Here is a 21,114-nt window from a genome sequence, read left to right on the forward strand (position 1 = left end):
TAGATGATAGATAGATGATAGATGATAGATAGATAGATAGATAGATAGATAGATAGATAGAAAGATGATAGATGATAGATAGATGATAGATAGATAGAAATATGATAGATAGATAGATAGATAGATAGATAGATAGATAGATAGATAGATGATAGATAGATAGATGATAGATAGATAAATAGATAGATAGATAGATAGATGATAGATAGATGATAGATGATAGATAGATAGATAGATAGATAGATAGATAGATAGATAGATAGATAGATAGATAGAAAGATGATAGATGATAGATAGATGATAGATAGATAGAAAGATAGATAGATAGATAGATAGATAGATAGATAGATAGATAGATGGTAGATAGATAGATAGATAGATAGATAGAAAGATGATAGATAGATAGATGATTGATAGATAGAAAGATGATTGATAGATAGATAGATAGATAGATAGATAGATAGATAGATAGATAGATGATAGATAGATAGATAGATGATAGATAGATAGATAGATAGATAGATAGATAGATAGAAAGATGATAGATAGATAGATGATTGATAGATAGAAAGATGATTGATAGATAGATAGATAGATAGATAGATAGATAGATAGATAGATAGATAGATAGAAAGAAAGATGATAGATGATAGATAGATGATAGATGATAGATAGATAGATAGATGATAGATAGAAAGAAAGATGATAGATGATAGATAGATAGAAAGATGATAGATAGATGATTGATAGATAGATAGATAGATAGAAAGATGATAGATAGATAGATAGATAGATAGATAGATAGATAGAAAGATGATAGATAGATAGATAGATAGATAGATAGATAGATAGATAGATGATAGATAGATAGATAGATAGATGATAGATAGATAGATGATAGATAGATAGATAGATAGATAGATAGATAGATAGATAGATAGATAGATAGAAAGATGATAGATAGATAGATAGATGATTGATAGATAGAAAGATGATTGATAGATAGATAGATAGATAGATAGATAGATAGATAGATGATAGATGATAGATAGAAAGAAAGATGATAGATGATAGATAGATAGAAAGATGATAGATAGATAGATAGATAGATAGATAGATAGATAGATAGATAGATAGATAGATAGATAGATATTGGAGAATAGAGAGATATCTTCACATATGCTCACACAAATAATATGCTATAAAGAAAAAAGCTCATCTGAAAGCCTCACAAACTGAGAAAATGCAGCTTGGTATAATATTTGCAAGCAATGGACAGTGGAGTATCTGGATGCATCAACAAGACCATATAATTATTCGGGGCGCATGAGAATTTAAATGAATTCTAGGATTTCCCAAAGCAAAAAGCCTCCCGTGCTTTAATGTCCATTATGCACCTATAAATTTAACAGCTTGACAGAAACAAAGCAAGAAGGATGGGAGCAATGCTGCGCAATCTCTGGCTGCAATGAAAGCATAGACAGTAGCTGAGTGCTTGCCTTCATTTTTTTGCTCATATGTTAGAGGTCCTCTTTTTGTGTCTTGTCACAGGTATGGATATAGCCAGGATTGTAACTTTGTTCTTTCCACTTGGTCACTGGTCAGGATCCACCACCAATATTCATGGCCTATTTTCAGTGCCAATAGTTTTCTTTGATGTCGTCCAATGAGCTTCATCTTCCATCTCTAGCTTCAGCTTTGTGAGGAAAGAGACAACATGATGCTATGGGTAAAGTGTTAGACAAGAAGGGAAGTCCACGGAGTGATTGAGGCAATAAATTCTCTTGGCCCGACCTGCCTCACAGGACTATGATTTGAAGCATAAGGGAAAGGAGCCCTATGCATGCCAATTAAATTCCTGGATGAAAGACAAGATATAAATCTGACATATTAATACAGAAAGAGACTGAAGGTCTCTTCAGTGGCAGACGAAATGCGGTTAAGATTCCTACAGGTTCTTTTCAGAGAGGAGGAAACAGAAAAGGCAATAACTCCATAACAGAGGGATAGAATCAAGATCACGTGTAATGTTAATGCCACTTTATAATGCCTTGATAAGATCACACTTTGGATGTTGCATCCAGTTTTGGTTGCCACAAAATGAAAAAGATGCTGAGATTCTGGAAAGAGTGAAGAGAAGAGCAGCAAAGATGATTGTGTGTCTAATCACTCTTGACCAATAAAGGGTTTATTCTATTCTATTCCACTCCATCCATGACTGGAGGCTAAAAAATACGAAGAATGATTGCAGCAATAGCAATAGCACTTAGACTTATATACCGCTTCACAGTGCTTCACAGCCCTCTCTAAGTGGTTTACAGAGTCAGCATATCGCCCCCACAGTCTGGGTCCTCATTTCACCCACCTCGGAAGGATGGAAGGCTGAGTCAACCGTGAGCCGGTGAGATTTGAACCGCCGAACTGCAGATAGCAGTCAGCTGAAGTGGCCTGCAGTGCTGCACCCTAACCACTGCGCCACCTCGGCTCCTCAGGTATATCTGGTGAAAAGGATTAGAGATGACATGATAGCATCATGTTCCAATATTGGAACCAATATTTAAGGGGCTCCCACTAGGAACAAGCTATTATCCAAAGCATCTGAAAGCAGAATAACAATGGATGGAAACTAATCAAGGAAACGGCTAACACAGAACTAAGGAGAAATTTCCTGACAGAACAATTAATCAATGGAAAGATTTTCCTTCAGAAGTTGTAGATGCTCCAACAATGGAGATTTATAAGACGAGATCGGACAACCATTTGTCTGAAATGGTATAGGGTTTCTCTGCTTGAGCAGAGGGTTGGACTAGAAGACCTCCGGGGTCCCCCAACTCTGTTATTCTGCCAAGAGAAGGAGAGTGATACCATAAAAGTTATAACCCATAAATAAGGTAACAAAATTGGACATAAAGCCGCCACAGACTTCATACATTCACAAATCAAATCAAATTTTGTTGAATTAATTCTTGTTGAGGATTTAAAGAGTTTTTGTCGGTGGGTGTAAATACTGGCTGGTAAGGGGATACTTGCTATTACCGACAGGAATGAGTTTGGAGACAGAATTCTTACTCAAACTGTGCTGCTGCTAACATGTTAGCCTTAAGAGGACAGAGATGTGTGCATTGTCAAATTTTCACTGCAAATTGCAGAATCCACAGGTCTTGGCATTGTCTCCTTAATGAGCAGAGAAGCTAGGAAATGATTCTCATAATGTATGAGAATGCAGAAAACAGCTCATTTTCATTCATCTTTTCCCCCCCCATTATGGAGTCTAATAATTTTGATCCATTAAAGTAATCCAAGAGATGGGACTATTTTATCAGAGAAAATATCTCCAAGGGTTCTTAAACATGGGATTTAGATTTCAAAAGATCTGTGAACTTGGATGGAAAAAAAATACATTATTTTCAATAATCTATGTAGGTAATAATAAAATTACTTATGGTCTGTAGGCTTCCCGCCAGGTGACCTGGGACTGGTCACTTGCAACCGTAAGAAAGACTCAAGGGCAGATCTTGTCAAGAAAACTTCAAGGATTAGTCCAGGTGGTGGTCAGGAGTCAAGATATACTCAAAGGCAGAGAGAGGGAGGGAGGGAGGGAGGGAGGGAGGGAGGGAGGGAGGGAGGGAGAGAGAGAGAGAGAGAGAGAGATTGATTGATTGATTGATTAATATACAACATAAATATTATGCCTCCAAGAAGGTATAATCATTAAATCAATATGCAGTATATTACCTATCAGTTTTTTAGTATTGTAATAACTAGCTGAGTATATTTGGTTTTCTTTGTGATACGAGCTAAGTACATGTATTTTATTTTCTGCGTATATATACATTTTTCTGCAAAGGGGTCTGTAGGTGTCAACAAACTCTGAAAGGGGTGCAGGGCACAAAAAACATTACGAAATTCTGCTTTAAACCTTTATTTAAAATAAGGGCCCTTGCTTTTCAGGGAAGATGCTACTATGATTTACACACCGCTGTAGTTTAGATTAGAAGACAAAAAAATTGTCAGCGTCAAAATCTAGAGTCCTTTTTGCTTCCTCTGTACTTTGATACGTGAATTTTGAAGATTTTTTTTTTTAAGGAAAAAAAATGTAAAGGTATCACAGTTTGTACACAAGCCAATAAATTATGAAATTTCTGCATGCAACTGAATGAACGTTTTGGCTTAAGAGGAGATCTGAATGGCATTTGAAACAGACTGGAGAAATGTTTGATCAGGAAATGAAATTAACTTCAGTGATAGAGCCGAGGTGGGGCAGTGGTTAAATGCAGCACTGCAGGCTACTTCAGCTGACTGCCGTTCTGCAGTTCGGCTGTTCAAATCTCACCGGCTCAAGGTTGACTCAGCCTTCCATCCTTCCGAGGTGGGTGAAATGAGGACCTGGATTGTTGTTGGGGGCAATATGCTGACTCTGTAAACCGCTTAGAGAGGGCTGAAAGCCCTATGAAGCGGTATATAAGTCTAACTGCTATTGCTATTGCTATTGCTATTGCTACTATTCCTCTTAGCAATATGAATATATGCAACTACCATGCAGTGTTGTTGAAAGCTGCTCTCAGTATAAGCCAACCAGTAGTAGGAATATGATTATCTGTTGGGTGGCCTTGCAAGTTGTAAACCACTCAAGAGTTTGGCTTACAATACTCAGTGTCAGCTAGACTGCAGAAGAGTCATAAGCCACTTCCTTCCAAACTGCAGCATGAAGAAAATGAAATAGCTTTCAAAGTTATGCTAATAGTCCACTTTATTGATTAATCAGTTGACCATGTCAAAAGCAGGAGCATCAGCCACAGTAAAATACAATAAAAGGAGATATGGAAAGATACCATGAAATGCGATTTTAAAAAAGGGCTAAGGTAAGATAAAAGAGACTATAATATAGTAGATAAGATAGAATAAAGATGAAAGAGTAAGATAAAATAGTATAAGGTAAAACAGAATGCAAAGTTATATAATAAAATGAAAGTCCAGTATGTGTTTAAGTAAATTTATCTTTGCATAGAACTCCAGTGTGTTCTATAAAGCATATTTCTATGCTTTATAACTATAGGCAGGGCCGGATTTTCCTATAGGCTAACTAGGCTTCAGCCTAGGGCCTCGAGATCAAGAGGGGCCTCCATTCAAATTGTTAGCAAAATTAAAATTACACTATTCTAAAACCAGTGAACACTAAAACACTGAACCGAAAATAAGGAGAAATTCTACGCATAGGACTAATAAACAAACATAAAAATGTATTGGTTAAGATCGTTCCAGTGCCGCGGCAGTTGGGGAGCCCGCCCACGTTCCCGGCACTGGCGGTCGGGCGAGAGGCGCGGCCGCTCCCAGTAGCCGCCCCGTCTGGAGTCTGGTGGCAGCTCCAACGGCTCCTGCTGGGCCACAACAGTTTTCTATGGTATTTTAAGTTTAATTTAACGTAGATTTTAAGAATCATTACATTAGAAGTGCCATATTGAGATTATGGAACAAATATAATTTCAGATGGTACCTGAAAATGGCTGAAAACTATTAAGGCCTTTATGGGTCTTAGCATTAAGCATGTACAAGTAAGAAACAGTATGTAAAGAAAAATGGTTAATTCATCTAGTAGACTTGTTAGAATGAGAACACAGAGAATATGAGATGAAATCAAAAGAGCAATTGGTTGCAGAAGATTTAGCTTTTAATAGTTTTCACATGCACAGTTAAAAAAGAAAGATTTGAAGGTAGATAATAGGGCGTTTGGAATTGAGCAGTAGAAGACAGAATTTGAAGTTGAACTATGTGCATATGGTGAACATGTAATTGTTAAAATGTCTAATTATTGCAATTAGAAATTGTGAACAATAAAGACTATATGATAAAATGGGCTAAGAACTTTAAACACAATATACTGATGAAAGTGGGAAAAACATACTACAATATAATATAGATTTTTCATACAATGAAGTACCATTGGTATATGACTTCAGAAAAATTGTATAGAATGTATAACTTCAAATTAATGCTGGAAGGTTGGACAACATGAAGGATAATTTTATCTTACCTGACGGGCTTGTAGAAAGACAGAGATTTCTGGGTTCAAATACATATGAGAAGTTAAAATGTCAACATTGAAACCAAAACTTTTATTGCTGGGATTAATACACAGCTAATCAGAATACAGTCATGGAAATGTTTATAAATGATTGCTCCTGCAAGACTATTATATATGCAAAGATTAAAATAACTTGAAACACCCTTAATAGAAAAATGGTTGGTGGAGATGACAAAACTAGCAGAGATGGCAAAATTAACTTGTTTGATTAAAGAAAGATCAAAAACTACATTTATCAATGACTGAAAAGCCCTTGTGGACGTTATGAATGAAGAGAAAAATGAACATGTGATTTATGGGTTTGAAAATAAGAAAGAGTAGCTTTAGGAATAAAGGAAATTATGACGAAACATTAGAGACAGAGAGGACAAAATATAAATAACTGCTCTCCCGAAGATCAGAAGCCATTTCTTTATAATATTTATTTTCCTTTTTTCTTTTCTGTTCCTTTTTTCACTGTCTATTATTTTTCTTGTGTGATTTCTAGTTTGTTAAAAAAAAATCTTCAATTGAAAAAATTAAGGGGTATTAGTTTTAGTTTAGTTTTATTGCAAATTTATATGCCGCCCTTTTCCCTGAGGGGACTCAGGGCGGCTTACAACAATAAAGGGAAGGGAGTGCGAGACAAGACTTAAAAAGAAAAGAAACGTGATTAAAGGAAATTGGTCATAAAAACACAACATTCACTCAACATTCGGGCGGGGTGAGAGTAATCCTATCCCCAGGCCTGACGGGATAGCCAGTTCTTGAGGGCTGTGCGGAAGGCCTGGACTGTGGTGAGGGTACGGATCTCCACGGGGAGGTTGTTCCATAATGTCGGAGCTGCAACTGAGAAGGCTCTCCTCCGCGTAGTCGCCAGTCGGCACTGACTGGCGGATGGAATTCGGAGGAGGCCTACTCTGTGCGATCTGATGGGACGCAGGGAGGTAATTGGCAGGAGGCGGTCTCTCAAATAGTCAGATCCACTACCATGGAGCGCTTTATAGGTGGTGAGTAAGACCTTGAAGTGCACCCGACGATCAACAGGTAGCCAGCGCAGCTCACGGAGGATTGGTGTTATATGGGCGAACCGTGGTGCGCCCATGATCACTCGCGCGGCCGCGTTCTGGACTAGCTGAAGTCGCCGGATGCTCTTCAAGGGCAGCCCCATGTAGAGCACATTGCAGTATTCCAGCCTAGAGATCACAAGGGCTCGAGTGACTGTTGTGAGAGCCTCCCGGTTCAGGTAGGGCCGCAACTGGCGCACCAGGCGAACCTGGGCAAATGCCCCCCTGGTCACAGCCGACAAATGGTGGTCAAAACTCAGCTGTGGGTCCAGGAGGACTCCCAAGTTGCGGACCCTATCTGAGGGGGATAAATTTTGCCCCCCCAGCCTGATTGATGGAACGTTAACCGAATTTTTGGGAGGGAAACACAACAGCCATTCGGTCTTTTCCGGGTTGAGTACCAGTTTGTTAGCTCTCATCCAGTCTTTAACAGCCTCAAGGCCCCGGTTCATCACGTCCACCGCTTCATTGAGTTGGCACGGGGCGGACAGATACAACTGCGTATCGTCCGCATATTGATGGTACTTAATCCCGTGCCTCCGAATGATCTCGCCCAGCGGTTTCATGTATATGTTAAATAGTAGGGGGGACAGAACCGAGCCCTGCGGCACCCCATAGGTTAGGGGCCTCGGGGACGATCTCTCCCTCCCCACCAACACCGACTGCGACCTGTCCGAGAGGTAGGAGGAGAACCACTGTAAAACAGTGCCGCCCACCCCCACCTCCCGCAGTCGTCGCAGAAGGATACCATGGTCGATGGTATCGAAAGCCGCTGAGAGGTCAAGGAGAACCAGGATGGACGCATAGCCTCCATCTCTGGCTCTCCAGAGATCATCGGTCAATGCGACCAAAGCGGTTTCAGTGCTGTAACCGGGCCTGAAGCCAGACTGGAAGGGGTCAAGATAGTTAGCTTCCTCCAAGGTACGCTGAAGCTGTAAGGCCACCACCTTCTCAACAACCTTCCCCAGAAAGGGGAGGTTGGAGACTGGACGATAGTTGTTAAGAACTGCTGGATCCAAGGACGGTTTCTTCAGGAGGGGCCTCACCACCGCCGCCTTAAGTGCGGTGGGGAGGTGTCCCTCCCGAAGAGAGGCGGTAACAACCGCCTGGATCCACATATGTATGATAAACATACATATGTGTATGTTTATCATAGATGAAGTTGGATCATGATTATACAATCTGTGAAATGCAATGAGATAGGAACTGAAAGACCCAACAAGGAATTCAAGAGCTGTCTTGAGGGGTTAGCAAAGAACGGCAGGCATATTTTGATGTAAAAATGAAGTCTGGTCAATGTATTTGAAAAAGATGCTTTAAATGTGTCCAAGCACAAATAAATTACGTTATTAAAGCAGTTGCATCTTTCAAAGAACTGTCCTCACTTTCTTCAGTGGAGGTATTACCTTGCATGCCCTCCAGACAGCTGTGACAGTTCTGGAAGCAGGGATGTGACCCCTACAAAAGATGCACATTTAATTATATACAGCAAATACTTTGCTCCCAATGATGCCTATTGCAAAACGCCTCTTTGGAATGCTTTACACAGCCCTGAGAATATTAACCATATACTGGAAGGATGGAAAAAGAAAATGTAATTATGTAAGAAATACAAGATTTAAGATTTAATTTATTTGTATGCCGCCCTTCTCCGGGAGGGACTCAGGGCGGCGAACAACTCGAAAGGGGAAAAGGGGATACAAACACAATACATATAATTAAAATACACAAGAGTCATACAGCCATACAAGTCGAGAGGGGAGGGGAACTCATTAACCCCAGGCCTGCCGGCACAGCCAGGTCTTGACGGCTTTCCGGAAGGCCTGGAGAGGGGTGAGGGTCCGAATCTCCACGGGGAGTTCATTCCAAAGGGCCGGAGCTGCAACAGAGAAGGCCCTCCCCCGGGTAGTAGCCAGATGGCATTGGCTGGTGGACGGAACCTGGAGGAGGCCGACCCTGTGAGATCTGACGGGTCTGTGGGAGGTAATTGGCAGAAGGCGGTCTCTCAAGAAGAATGTATAAAGAAATATATATCTCTTGATATATAAGAAAAATCCAATTGGGCCATCTTTGAACCAGTGGTGGGTTCCGTATCCTGTTCCAACCGTTACAGTTGGAACGGGCCTGGCGTCATCCACATGGACGCACTCAGCATGCGCATGCATCTTACTGTCCAGCGATGCCTCCACAACGCTCCAGCTGCTCAGCAGAGCGTCGCACAGGTCCTGTACATGTTGTGCGCGTGTGCGGAAGTGCTGAAGACTTTAAAGACAGGTAAGGAGCGAGGGCAGGTGGGCCCTCCGGAGCACTGTACCGGAATGGTATCTGGTGCTCCGGGCAGGCTCCGATACGCCCATACCAGGGCGTACCGCCTGCAACCCACCACTGCTTTGAACCCAAGTTTGTACATGCAAGGATAAGATAAGGTTGAGGTAACAATCTCTGTGTTGGCTTCAGTTTCTTTTCCACATGGGGATTCTAGGAATTTGTTAAAAGCCATAATCAGTAGAACATGGGGTCTAGATGAGAATGCGAACTCTTTAACCATTGTTCTTTTATCTAGAATAAAATGATTTTAAGAACAAGAATAAAATTGTTATTCCTAAGACATTGAGGAGATGATGGTTAGGATTCCTCTTCAAGGGCACAATCCCTAACACGAGAAATGTGTAGATGATGGGTGTCCAACTTTGGCAACTTTAAGGAATCTGAACTTCAACTCCCTGAATTCCCCAGCCTTCCACACTTTCTCAGGAATTCTGGGAGCTGAAGTCCACAAGTCTTAAAGTGAACAAGGTTGGAAACCCCTGGTGTAGACGAGGATAGTTGATTGCGAAACGCTAGTATTAATAAACAAAAACCTATTCCCCAAAATCGAATGTTACCCTGTGTAGGAGGCAAGTATCTCACTGATTAATTTGTTCCATTTTCCTTCTTTGACACAGGATCAGAAGACGGTGTGGCCCCTATCCCAATACCCGGGGGAGTTCCTGCACCCTGTGGTTTATGCATGCACTGCGGTTATGTTACTGTGCCTCTTCGCTTCAATTATCACCTATATTGTTCATCACGGGTAAGAAAAGAGGTGCAGATTATTAATATTAAGTGGATTCACCCACTTCTTTTTTTTTTCAACATAAAAAGGTGTGTTAAATATTATAGTTCTCTCCCCCTTACCCCCCTTATTTTTGGAAGAGATTTGATAACAGGGATTTCATAACTATATGCAATTTTCCCATTCCCCACTTTCATAAACAAGTGCCTTAATCTAGCACAGAAGTATGGGAAAGATTGAGGACATCAAGGCACTTTGAATGTTATTTAGAGCATTCGAAGTTTGTTTTCACATGGATGTTTTTTTCTCCCTCCCTCCCTTACATATACAGAGAGGGAGGGAGGGAGGGAGGGAGAGAGAGAGAGAGGGAGAGGTTGAGAAGGAGATTCCACCACAAAACCGCGGTGGACTAAAGCGCGCTTGACGAAAGCGCATACGTGACGTCATCACAGCGCGACGAAAACAGCACGCTGTGAGCGGTAAATTTAAAATTAACGTGAAAACCTTACCCTAACCCCACAAAACCTAACCCTAAACCTAACCCTAAGCCTAACCCTTAACCTAACCCTAACCCTAAACCCTTAACCTAACGCTAAACCTAACGCTAACCCTTAACCTAACCCTAAACCTAACCCTAACGCTTAACGTAACCCTAAACCTAACCCTTAACCTAACCCTAACCCTAAACCTAACCCTTACCTTTATGTGAATCAGCTTGCTTTAATTTAAATTTAATTTTTATTTTAATTTAATTTATTTTTTATTTTAATTTAATTTATTTTTTATTTTAATTTAATTTATTTTTAATTTTATTTGTCGTGCTGCTGATGACGTCACATACGCGCTTTAATCGGGCATGCTTTAGTGGACCGCGGTTTTGACGGATCACGGGGAAGAAGGGTAGAATGATAGCTGATTCCACTGTCCATTATTGCGAATGCTCCGACCATTTGGAGAAATCTTTTGCTGTTCCGAATGGAGCCGCCTTCACCAGTTACGCTCGTCAAATAATTATATCTAAAGTTTCTTCTCCACTTCGACAGGGCTCAGTGATGGTTTATATAAATAAATTAATATTTCTATTCTACTTCTCTGCCTCTTCTGTCAAAGAAAGTAAAGCTGGGAAAGATTTCCATAGGTTTTCCTTGGGTATACTTGAATATGAGCAACTTTCACTGTATCTGGATATTTTTTTTAAATTCTAAACAATCTAGAAAGGAGCAGGAATAATTTCTTTCACTATTTACTTTTTCTCCAAAATACCCTCCCTAGAACAGTTTTTCCCCCCAAAAGAAAGTGGTAACAGGAGTAGCAGTAATTATTAGAAGAAGTAAAGAGTTAACTTTTTTTGTCTATTTCCTTTAACCGCAACATTTCTTGTATCCAATCATTCACTTGCATTTAGGTTTACAGTTATCAGTAAGCCAGGAGTAGCTGACCTAACTAAGAAGGTTAAACCAAACTGAACAGATCAAATGGTGGTTTAGCACAATGTATGAATCTGATCTGCTTCTGAAATATTTTTCTTCTAGTGCAAATAGGGATGATGTTATGATGAGCTCCCATTTGTGATTTTCTGTATAAATTTTCTCGGATACACAGACTCTCCATCACATAAAAGAATGCCTGACTTTTTATAGTTGCACATGAATATAATTTCATGTGATCGAGTAATTGGCATTGTGGCTGAGCTACGAAAATCTGAATGGGAAAAAACTGATATTTCTGATTTTATTTGCTTTATCGGTTGCCCGCTATTCTCATGCATGAAAGTCCATATGTAACATGCATTTCCTCTAGCTATACATCTGTTTATTATGTATTTCCTCCAGTGGGTTTTGGCTTGAATAAGTTCATACATGACTAAGAGCCAAGGTGGCACGGTGGTTAAATGCAGCACTGCAGGCTACTGCTAGATCAGCAGTTCAGCGGTTCAAATCTCACCGGCTCAGGGTTGACTCAGCCTTCCATCCTTCCGAGGTGGGTAAAATGAGGACCCGGATTGTTGGGGGCAATATGCTGACTCTCTGTAAACCGCTTAGAGAGGGCTGAAAGCCCTATGAAGCGGTATATAAGTCTACTGCTATTGCTATTGCTATTGGTGGTCTGTGAGCAATACCAACAACTCTTCATTTCTATTATGCCAACGTGATCTGCAAAATATCCTTCTTTCATCTGCTGTTTAGTCCAGACAACGCTACGATCATCCCTCCCCAACCCGGGACATTTCATATTGTTAGATTGTAATTCACATAATAGCAATAGCAGTTAGCAATAGCAGTGAGACTTATATACCGCTTCATAGGGCTTTCAGCCCTCTCTAAGCGGTTTACAGTGTCGGCATATCGCCCCCAACAATCCGGGTCCTCATTTTACCCACCTCGGAAGGATGGAAGGCTGAGTCAACCTTGAGCCGGTGAGATTAAAACCGCCGAACTGCAGATAACAGTCAGCTGAAGTGGCCTGCAGTACTGCACCCTAACCACTGCGCCACCTTGCTCCCTGCCTGGGGATCCTTGAAAGAAAAGTAGGCAGGCAGCCATGTTACTCTGTGGGAGCCACAATTCAGTAGAAGCCTGATATCCCTTCATCAAACTAGCCATTTTTATTTATGCCTTTTCATAAAATGTCTCAGTCTGAAATATGCTTTCAGACACCTTTGGATTTTTGGAAGGAAGGGTGGATCCAAAATGTACTACAGAAATAAAATACCGTACAGGCTTTCGTGTTAATTAAGCTTCGTGTAGAAATTACTTTTCTTTCATGTAGAAATTACTAGAGAATACAATTGTTATTCTCCAGACAGTGTATTTTTCCAAGAGCTCATTTGCATAACAACCTCTTTAAAAGTTGCTTCAAGCTCCGGTTTGTTTACTCGTTGAAAAGACTAATGGTATGCTAAAATGAGAAGAGGCAAAGAACATGAATGCACCAATCAACCAGTTCTTGAAGTCCCTAGTTAAACAAATGATTTACCCTAATTTGCATTGCAGGCATGATCAGACAGGTAAGTTTTGCAGAGTTTTAACAAATGTCCGGAGGTCAAAATAGGGAAGAGTCAAGAGTAGGAAATATAGTAATTGTAACAACTCTAATAACAAGAAAAATTGGGATTCTGCAATTCTAGAATTCTTCCTTTAGAGAAATAATTCATACTTTAAGCCAGTGTTTCTCAACCTTGGCAACTTGAAGATGGCCGGACTTCAACTCCCAGAATTCCCCAGCCAGCGAATGCTGGCTGGGGAATTCTGGGAGTTGAAATCCGGACATCTTCAAGTTGCCAAGGTTGAGAAGCACTGTTTTAAGCAGAACTGCAATTCTGATTCAGCTCTTTCTGAAACAAGCTGAGCACTAAGGATTCTGAGTTTTGAGTCCCTGGCTGTATGTTCATTGTTCACAATTCTGTGATCTTATTTGTAAATAAATATGTGACTTTTGTTTGTTTGTTTGTTAACTTTAAATAGCACAATTCGAATCAGCAGAAAAGGCTGGCACATGCTTCTCAACTTCTGTTTCCATTCTGCTCTCACTTTTGCTGTTTTTGCTGGTGGAATCAATCGTGTAAAATATCCAGTTATATGTCAAGCGGTGAGTGTACGCATTACTATACCATTACCAATATATTGTATCATAATTGAAACCAAAGCTGTGAACTTGCGCATGTTGGTGACTTAACATTCTTCCTTTGGATGGATGAATCTTATTTTCAAAACATTTATTAAAAAAACCTGAATAGATTATAGTCAGGAGCTTCTTGTAGGCATGGGAAACTTTCTGAAACAGTCTGAACAGTTTTTACTTGCAGATAAATCGTATTATTTCACTGAAACCTTTATGTAGAAATATAGTTCGTGTAGTATCTCAAGTCTACTTACTAATTTTCTTTCTATTGCTAGATTATTTTATATAAGTTATTCTCCTTTCTTTCAAGTGATATTCTTGAGTATTTCTAAGCCCTTTTTGTGTATATTGTTAGCATAACTTATATGCAGATAAAGAAATGTTGAGCTTTCATTTAATGCAAAACAAGGGTTGGTTATCTTCTTTTTAAAAATAAACACTCTTGAACTAAATGAAGGAGCAAAATGAAAGCTTTGCTCTGTTGAAGCTTTGCTTTCATGGGAATTTTTTCAAGATTGTCTCTTCCTTCCTCTTAGTAAGCCCAAATGAGGATATAATTGAGTTAGGGTTGAAAACAGTTTTATTTGTCCAAATGGTACCGTAATTCTGGGGGGCAAAATATTGCATTGTTTATAACAGGTTGCTATGGCCAAAACCTAGCAACCGAATCACTCTGAAGATGCAACATAATTGTATTTAGGATGCAGACAATAAAACAGTGTGTGCCCTTGCCTCCCAGCGTAGCATTTACAACTTGATGAGAAACTCTGAGTAAAAGCAGAACCACATCTTCTATACTGTTGACCTACTACTTTTAAAAGACAAGACAAAGAACGAGGCAGAAAGTGTAAACGACAGCGTAATATTGGGGTGTTTTAGGTAGGCCTGTCTAGATGGCCTCTTTGTTAGTACAGCAGCTAGACTATCTTTGAGATATGGTCCATGAGTGTTTACTACCATTTATCAAAGAGTAATTGAAATTACCAAAGTTACATCACCTTCATATTTAGAAAGGTTAATGCATCAAAAGTATTTTTATCATTTGACTCGAGACATCATGACATAATAAGAGATTCATAAAATTATGTGAAGTGTGAAAAATTGATAGAGATTTTTTTTTTGTCACAGTGAAACTGACAGGAAATAAATTGTGACTGAGTTGGCACAATATTGAATATTGCAATATTGAATGTATTAATAGTGTGAGTTTCACTAGCTAAAGCTTCCTCCATGAATTTAGTGTTTAATGTTTAAACCATCCACAAGTCATGCTGATCCTGGAATTTACTGTAAACTTTGCTGGTAAAATGCCCACGAAATGTCAATTTGTGTAAAACAAAATTGAGAAAAACCTTTTGCTCGTGTCAAGATTTTAGGCTTCCCAATAGAATCAGGCTGCAGAATGTGGGATACATCCGACCAGAATGGATGGATCTTTTTGTGATCCAGGAGGTCTCTTTTCATGTATTTATGTTGAAAATAATTATTAGGAAAACTAATAATTGTGTGCATCTCATTACCTCATCTAATTTGTGACATTTATAACTTGGTATAGTTTTAATATTAAGCAACAAGAATGTGTTTTTCTTCGTTTATTAATCGAAACAATGCAGCTAGAAAACAACTGGCCCAGATGTTTAAAGGCTGTAGACAAATTACAATTGAAAGCTGGGAGATACTATGCTCTTTAGAACATTTCAAGTTCAGAAAGAAGGAAAGTAAAATATATATTTAGGCAGGGGGGGGAGAAATGGATGCAAAGGGATTTTCTTTGTCTTTATATTATCAGTAACTAGAACTGAGTTTGTTCATTATGGCTAAGTGCAGAGAAATTTGGGATAAAAGAAGAAAGCTGATGATGGGTCATTCATGTCCATATGGATGAGCAATGGATTACTTCTGAGAAACCTGCAGCGCCAAAGGCTTATTTCCTGCTGAAAGTAAAGCAGAAAATAAACAGAAATGTTAGTGGGTTTAACATAATTTTAAGAAAACAACAGAATCCAGAAAACATCCCAGTTCTATCATTCTCCATCTATTGCCTCCTTAGATCTTGGTAGCCACAATCACAAGGGAAAACAAACCCCTGATGGTTAAGAACATCATCATTATTATTATGCAATTGTATCACAGCGGCCGGTTGATTCGCCGGATTTGGCATTGGTTACTAGTCGGGCCCCACCCAGGGGCCTAGGACGTCGTAACGTATTTTCGTAATATGCGTGCAGATCCAAGCAGTGCGGCTTTTTGTATTTGACTGATGGTGATTTTGTCAATTTTTAACTGTTTTAAATGCAATTCCAGTGCTTTTGGAATGGCACCCAGTGTGCCAATTACCACTGGAATTACCACTGCTGGTTTGTGCCATAGTCGTTGAATTTCGATTTTTAAGTCCTGGTATCTTGCGATTTTTTTCATGTTCCTTCTCGTAGTCCCTGCCATCACCTGATATTGCGATGTCTATGATTGTGACCTTGTTTTTCCCAACCAGTGTGATGTCTGGTGTATTATGCGCCAGTATTTTGTCCGTTTGTATACGGAAATCCCACAAGATCTTGACCATCTGATTTTCGGTGACTTTTTCAGGCTGATGTTCCCACCAGTTTGTTGCTGTTTTAATATTATAATTTTTGCACAAATTCCAATGGATCATTTGTGCTACTGAATTGTGCCGCAATTTATAATCAGTCTGCGCAATTTTTTTTACAGCAGCTGAGTATGTGATCAACAGTTTCATCAGCTTCTTTGCAAGGTCTGCATTTGGCATCATCAGAGGATTATTATTATTATTATACAATTGTATCACAGCGGCCAGTTGTTTCGCCGGATTTGGCATTAGTTACTAGTCGGGCCCCACCCAGGGGCCTAGGACGTTGTAACGTATTTTCGTAATATGCGTGCAGTTCCAAGCAGTGCGGCTTTTTGCATTTGACTGATGGTGATTTTGTCAATTTTTAACTGTTTTAAATGTAATTCCAGTGCTTTTGGAATAGCACCCAGTGTGCCAATTACCACTGGAATTACCACTGCTGGTTTGTGCCATAATCGTTGAATTTCGATTTTTAAGTCCTGGTTGGGGAATTCTGGGAGTTGAAGTCCAGACATCTTCAAGTTGCCAAGGCTGAGAAACACTTCTTTAGACCTTGGGGGAAGGATGAATAGAATTCCCACCTGCAGGAAAGGTATGAAGATTCAATTTATTCAATTCAATTTATTAAATTTATATGCCGCCCTTTTCCCCCGAAGGGGACTCAAGATGAGTCCCAGCTGCCTATTAATGGTTGTTTGGGATTTAATTGGAATTAGGTTTTTTTTGTTTGATTTCAAAGTAGCAATGTTAAAATTGAACAACCATATAAATTATATATAATCAAAAATAAATGTATTTTATTCTGTTGCATGTAGATATGGAAATGTACTGCTCCTTTAGCCATGAATACTTAAAACTAAGATGTACACGGAAATCAACTACACAAATTAGCACACTTAAAGTATCCTAAGCTTTTATAGTAATGTAGAAAAGCAAAGTCTGTAGGCCCAATTTCAGATATTATCTGATATGTTTGCTTTCATTATTGTGAGAAGAGTATCTATTGATGAGTGTCCCTTTGGGAAAAATTATCACTATTTTCTTTATTTGTAGTTTTGTAAGTCAAGGCAGTAGGATGGTTTATTGAGCAAATGTAGCTGGATAATTACACGGGCACAAATGTCTGTCTCTTGCATTCTGAGTCTAGGGGTGATCTTGCAGATTGGAAGCTGACACCATTAATGTGCTAATGAAAAAATGATTTTTTCCTGTGTGAGTTTGTTTGTTTAAGGAGTTTGTAAAGCCCTCCAACTCCTGGTTGCAACCCCAGGCGGCTGTTCTAGCGTTAAAACACGAAGCAAAAACAAACAGCAAGAGTAGAAACGATTGTCAAAGGACAGGTGAGCCAAATTGCACTCATCTTAGCCACAAACAAGTGCAGGCAAAGAGCATTACTGGAAGCCTACGGGGGCCGAAGCCACCAGAAGCTCAGGGGTGAAGGCCAGGCAGAACAGGTACCGTTATCCATAGAAAGTTAGAAACATGCTTCCTAGGGACAATGTCTAAACTATTTTTCTTTACAGCGAATTGATAGTGGTAGTGCTAAGAGCCGAAGTGGCGCATTGGTTAGGGTGCAGTACTGCAGGCCACTTCAGCTGACTGTTATCTGCAGTTCAGCGGTTCAAATCTCAGCAGCTCAAGGTTGACTCAGCCTTCCATCCTTCCGAGGTGGGTGAAATGAGGACCCGGATTGTTGTTGGGGGCAATATGCTGACTCTGTAAACCGCTTAGAGAGGGCTGAAAGCCCTAGGAAGCGGTATATAAGTCTAACTGCTATTGCTATTGCTATAGTTCTCTATTGTCAAGATGTGAGGTTGACAAAGAGAATTGTGACACAAAATAGCCAGTTTGCCGTCCTCTGTGAGTGTGTATTGTTCCATGGAACCTATTTTTTTCTCACCCACTTCCTTCCTTCCTTCCTTCCTTCCTTCCTTCCTTCCTTCCTTCCTTCCTTCCTTTCTTCCTTTCTTTCTTTCTGTTTTTGATGGCCTATACTAATATTAAGCTGCTCTGGCGTAAACTGAGCCCATGATCTGACAGAAGACTTTTTGTACTAAGCCACAACTGTAGCTTATCAGGCAATTGTGAGTTATTCCAAAAGATTATCCTGGCTGAGTTTTAGCATAGCATCCATATAATGAACAAACTCTATAGAACAGCCTTGTACTCTTTTTTTTTCTCTTTACAAGGAAGATGCCCAAGTCTGAAATAATATTGATAGATTTTTAAACTACAGTACAAAGCTACTTTAATGTAGTGCATATAGCACCAGGCTAAAAAGTGCGAGACCTTGAGTTCTAGTCCTGCTTTAGGCACAAAAGCCATTTGGGTGGCCTTGGGCCCATCATTCTCTCTTAGCTCTCTTAGGAAGGAAGCAGTGGGAAACCACTTCTGAAAATCATGCCAAGAAAACTGGAGCTGAGGTGGCGCAGTGGTTAAATGCAGCACTGCAGGCTACTTCAGCTGACTGCAGTTCTGCAGTTCGGCTGTTCAAATCTCACCGGGTTGACTCAGCCTTCCATCCTTCCGAGGTGGGTGAAATGAGGACCCGGATTGTTGTTGGGGGCGATATGCTGACTCTCTGTAAACCGCTTAGAGAGGGCTGAAAGCCCTATGAAGCGGTATATAAGTCTACTGCTATTGCTATTGCTATCTATCTATCTATCTATCTATCTATCTATCTATCTATCTATCTATCTATCTATCTATCTATCTATCTATCTATCTCTATGTCTGTCTATCTGTCTGTCTGTCTATCTATCTATCTATCTATCTATCTATCATCTATCTATCTATCTATCTATCTATCATCTATCTATCTATCTATCTATCTATCTATCTATCTATCATCTATCTATCTATCATCGGATTGTTGGGGGCGATATGCTGACTCTGTAAACCGCTTAGAGAGGGCTGAAAGGCCTATGAAGCGGTATATAAGTCTAACTGCTATTGCTATTGCTATATGCAACATCTGAACTTGAAGAGTTTGCTCAAGATAAAATCCCATTCATCCAGCATTGACAATTTAAGGTTTTCAAACTGGAGAAAATAGAAGTCCCCCAAAGTAAAGAGACAGACAAATAAAGTATGTTTAATGCTCTTGCAAATGCTGATTTACAGAATGTAATACAATTCTTACACAGCCATTGTGAAACTTCATAGTAAAAGAAGCCCAGAGAAGGAGAGAGAAACATTGACTAAAGGAAATAAGGGCAACTTAAGATTCCTCAAGGGAGCATTACATGCCAACGAGTTATATAGGTTTATATGAGTTTTTATTTGGGTAATCAATAACAAAGCTAGTCATTACCATGGCAACTATCCCATCACATAGTCCTTAAACTTGAATGTAGTGAACAGATTTTAAAAGCATACCCGGGGCATTAATGCACATGGAAGAATCCTTACCCATTAAAATCAATGGGAATGTGAATCGTGCTCACTTAATCACATTTTCAGCTGGAAGTGTGATGGGTTCAGAGACTTTTATTTATCTAAATACCTCAAGTACTGGTCGTACAGATCCATCTGCCATGATATATTAAAAGGAAATGACATTTTTGACTAATATGTGGTGTTTGTACAAAAGAACGGCTCGACGGGTTTTCCTCCCAAAGTCATCCATCATTCATATTGTAAAAAGAGCTGTGCATTTTTCACTCGCTAGACACATCTTTCTCTACTTTCTCCTTCAGCTAAAGTGCCACAACCCTTTATGGAATTTAATTTATGCATAAGAGGCATGTGGGTTCAGCATTCTCTTCCCCATCATGACAAGGAGAATAAGAGGAAGACTCTGCAAAAGTGGCTCTCCTTTTTCAGTTTCATCTATCTCTTCACTTGGCATTGGGTGCCTCCAGTTGTGTTCTACTACAGTGGTTCCCAAACTTGGCAACTTTAAGACTTGTGGACTTCAACTCCCAGAATTCTCCAGCCAGCTCTGCAGAGCTGGCTGGAGAATTCTGGGAGTTGAAGTCCACAAGTCTTAAAGTTGCCAAGTTTGGGAACCACTGTTCTACCATGTCAGGATTCTCTAGAGTGGTCAGTATTGAACCCTCCAACGGATAAAATCATTTACCGCTGCTTTTGTTTGTAGTACTATTTCTTAAAGTACCGTAGTATTTATCAAATTACTTTCAGCGCAATATGAGTAAAAACATGGACTTAAAACCCATCTGTAGAGGCACTGATTTCAACATACAAGTATTTGTGTGCTAGCAGATGTCCTAAATGAAAAAAAAGTGAACTTTATTTTGTATAGAGGGAATGTATTTGACTTCGAGTAGCCTGTAAAAATATCCAAACTCCCAAAAAGTGGGCAAGGCCAGAAAAAAAAAATAGAATTGGTTTTTTTTAAAACATTGAAATGAAGTTTAAAAAAATAATTTAATATTGCTAGTCCTTAATTTCAATATTCATTTTTATGTTCTGCTGTACTGAACGCTACTCTCAATGGCCACTTTCAAGAGATTCCTGGGACTGCATCTAAATTTTGTGGAATCACATATGAATGAGGAGCAGTTATCCATTCACACTGACCGGAGTTGCAAAATGATGCCATTTAGACGGCCCTTTCTCATATTCCTGCCAGGCATAAGTCAAACAGTGGAAAGTCTCTTCAGTTATGAAGTGTCATGGAACTGAGCCATCTGCAGTCTCTCTTCAGTAAGGCCTCTAGGTTTATACACTTAACTTTCCATGTACATAAACACAATTT

The 21,114-nt window shown here is 39.6% G+C and overlaps 1 protein-coding gene across 2 annotated transcripts in view; it reads left to right on the forward strand.

Moving 5' to 3' along the window:
* The window catches only part of ADGRA1 (adhesion G protein-coupled receptor A1), a 304,703-nt gene that overhangs the window by 236,368 nt on the left and 47,221 nt on the right, over positions 1-21,114 (forward strand). For both annotated transcript variants that reach the window (XM_087702485.1, XM_087702486.1), the window contains exons 15-16: positions 10,074-10,201; positions 13,648-13,771. In XM_087702485.1, coding sequence (XP_087558611.1) covers positions 10,074-10,201; positions 13,648-13,771 — 252 coding nt within the window. The remainder of the gene's footprint in view (positions 1-10,073; positions 10,202-13,647; positions 13,772-21,114) is intronic.

This window comes from Thamnophis sirtalis, unplaced genomic scaffold (genome assembly GCF_051295495.1).
Source record: "Thamnophis sirtalis isolate CommonGarterSnake01/CBP01778 unplaced genomic scaffold, rThaSir2_p1.2 scaffold_15, whole genome shotgun sequence".
NCBI lineage: Eukaryota > Metazoa > Chordata > Lepidosauria > Squamata > Natricidae > Thamnophis > Thamnophis sirtalis.